At 54.3% G+C, this 2154-nt stretch overlaps 1 protein-coding gene across 1 annotated transcript; it reads left to right on the top strand.

The window, feature by feature from the left end:
- Positions 1-11: 11 nt before the first annotated feature.
- On the top strand, positions 12-1494 carry LOC121352119 (EH domain-containing protein 2-like). Its single transcript, XM_041464790.1, has 2 exons — positions 12-517; positions 1383-1494. Exons 1-2 carry the CDS (start codon positions 269-271, stop codon positions 1425-1427), a joined length of 294 nt encoding a protein of 97 aa, XP_041320724.1. The 5' UTR covers positions 12-268; the 3' UTR covers positions 1428-1494.
- Positions 1495-2154: the final 660 nt, after the last annotated feature.

The following is a 2154-nucleotide window of genomic DNA, read 5'->3' as shown; positions in this document are numbered from 1 at the left end:
GTCCCCCCGTGTCCCCAACGCCCCCCAGGAGCAGCTGCTGGCCCGGGACCTGTCCCGCCTGCCGCGGCCCAAGCGGCGGCTGCTGGCCGGCCTGGAGGAGCTGCTGGCCCGCGACCTGCCCGCGCTGAGCCCGCTGCTGGCCGAGGAGGCCCCCGGCGAGCCCGGCGTGCGCGGCGGAGCCTTCGACGGCGCCCTGGGGCCCTTCGGCGCCGGCTCCGAGGAGGACGACGACGACGACGGCGAGGGCGACGACGAGGAGTGGGTGGTGATGAAGGACAAGGCGAAATACGACGAGATCTTCTACGGGCTGGCGCCCAGCGGGGGCAAGCTGAGCGGGCGGCGGGCCAAGGGCTGGATGGTGGCCAGCAACCTGCCCAGCTCGGTGCTGGGCCGCATCTGGCAGCTCAGCGACGTGGACAGGGACGGCATGCTGGACCACGAGGAGTTCGCGCTGGCCGGCCACCTGATCGGGGCCAAGCTGGAGGGGCGCGGGCTGCCGAGCGACCTGCCGCCGCGCCTGGTGCCGCCCTCCAAGAGGAGGCACAAGGGCTCCGCCGAGTGACCCCAAAAACCCCAGAAATATCGCTGAAAAACCCCCAAAAACCCACCCAGAAATCCCCCAGAAATAGCCCAAAAATCAACCCAAAAATCCCCCAAAATCAGGAATAACGCGTCTGCTGCGGCCCTCCAAGAGGAGGCACAAGGGCTCCGCCGAGTGACCCCAAAAACCCCAGAAATATCGCTGAAAAACCCCCAAAAACCCACCCAGAAATCCCCCAGAAATAGCCCAAAAATCAACCGAAAATCCACCCAGAAATCGCCCAAAATCAGGGACTCCGCGCCTGGTGCCGCCCTCCAAGAGGAGGCACAAGGGCTCCGCAGAGTGACCCCAAAAACCCCAGAAATATCGCTGAAAAACCCCCTAAAAACCCACCCAGGAACCACCCAGAAATCCCCCAGAAATAGCCCAAAAATCCGCCCAAAAATCCCCCAAAATCAGGGATTCACGGACGCCGCCGTGCCTGGTGCCGCCCTCCAAGAGGAGGCACAAGGGCTCCGCAGAGTGACCCCAAAAACCCCAGAAATATCGCTGAAAAACCCCCTAAAAACCCACCCAGGAACCACCCAGAAATAGCCCAGAAATAGCCCAAAAATCCGCCCAAAAATCCCCCAAAATCAGGGATTCACGGACGCCGCCGTGCCTGGTGCCGCCCTCCAAGAGGAGGCACAAGGGCTCCGCAGAGTGACCCCAAAAACCCCAGAAATATTGCTGAAAAACCCCCTAAAAACCCACCCAGGAACCACCCAGAAATAGCCCAGAAATAGCCCAAAAATCCACCCAAAATCCACCCAAAAATCGCCCAAAATCAGGAATTCCGCGCCTGGTGCCGCCCTCCAAGAGGAGGCACGAGGGCTCTGCCGAGTGACCCCAAAAATCTCATTATAAACCCCAAAAATCCACCCAAAATCCACCCAAAATCCACCCAAAAAACATCCAAAATCTAGCCAAAAATACACCCTAAAATCCACCTTAAAATACACCCAAAAAACCCCAAAAATAGACATCAAAATATCGACACCGTGTTCACCAACTGCTGCATCTACAACAAGGTCAGGGACCTGCCAGAATGGCCCAAAATCCACCCAAAATCCACCCAAAATTCACCCCAAAAATTGCACAAAAATCACAGAAAAAATCCCGTCAAAAAGCAAAAGAATTCAAGCAAAAAACGGCCAAAAATGGCGCAAAAATTGCCCAAAAGCACCACAAAATACACACAAAAATTGCACAAAAATACCCAAAAATCCACCCAAAATCCACCCAAAATCCACCCAAAAAACATCCAAAATCTAGCCAAAAATACACCCTAAAATCCACCTTAAAATACACCCAAAAAACCCCAAAAATAGACATCAAAATATCGACACCGTGTTCACCAACTGCTGCATCTACAACAAGGTCAGGGACCTGCCAGAATGGCCCAAAATCCACCCAAAATCCACCCAAAATTCACCCCAAAAATTGCACAAAAATCACAGAAAAAATCCCGTCAAAAAGCAAAAGAATTCAAGCAAAAAACGGCCAAAAATGGCGCAAAAATTGCCCAAAAGCACCACAAAATACACACAAAAATTGCACAAAAATACCCAAAA

The sequence above is a fragment of the Pyrgilauda ruficollis genome, unplaced genomic scaffold (assembly GCF_017590135.1).
Source record: "Pyrgilauda ruficollis isolate IOZ18807 unplaced genomic scaffold, ASM1759013v1 scaffold1834, whole genome shotgun sequence".
NCBI classification, from domain to species: domain Eukaryota; kingdom Metazoa; phylum Chordata; class Aves; order Passeriformes; family Passeridae; genus Pyrgilauda; species Pyrgilauda ruficollis.
This window is presented reverse-complemented; position numbering and strand designations above follow the sequence as displayed.

Excerpts from the sequence above, each read along its gene's own strand:
- LOC121352119 (XM_041464790.1), top strand. The coding sequence starts at position 269 with ATGAAGGACAAGGCGAAATACGACGAGATCTTCTACGGGCTGGCGCCC. Across the intron at positions 518-1,382 it reads CGAGCGACCTGCCGCCGCGC|CTGGTGCCGCCCTCCAAGAG; the intron begins CTGGTGCCGCCC and ends GGAATTCCGCGC.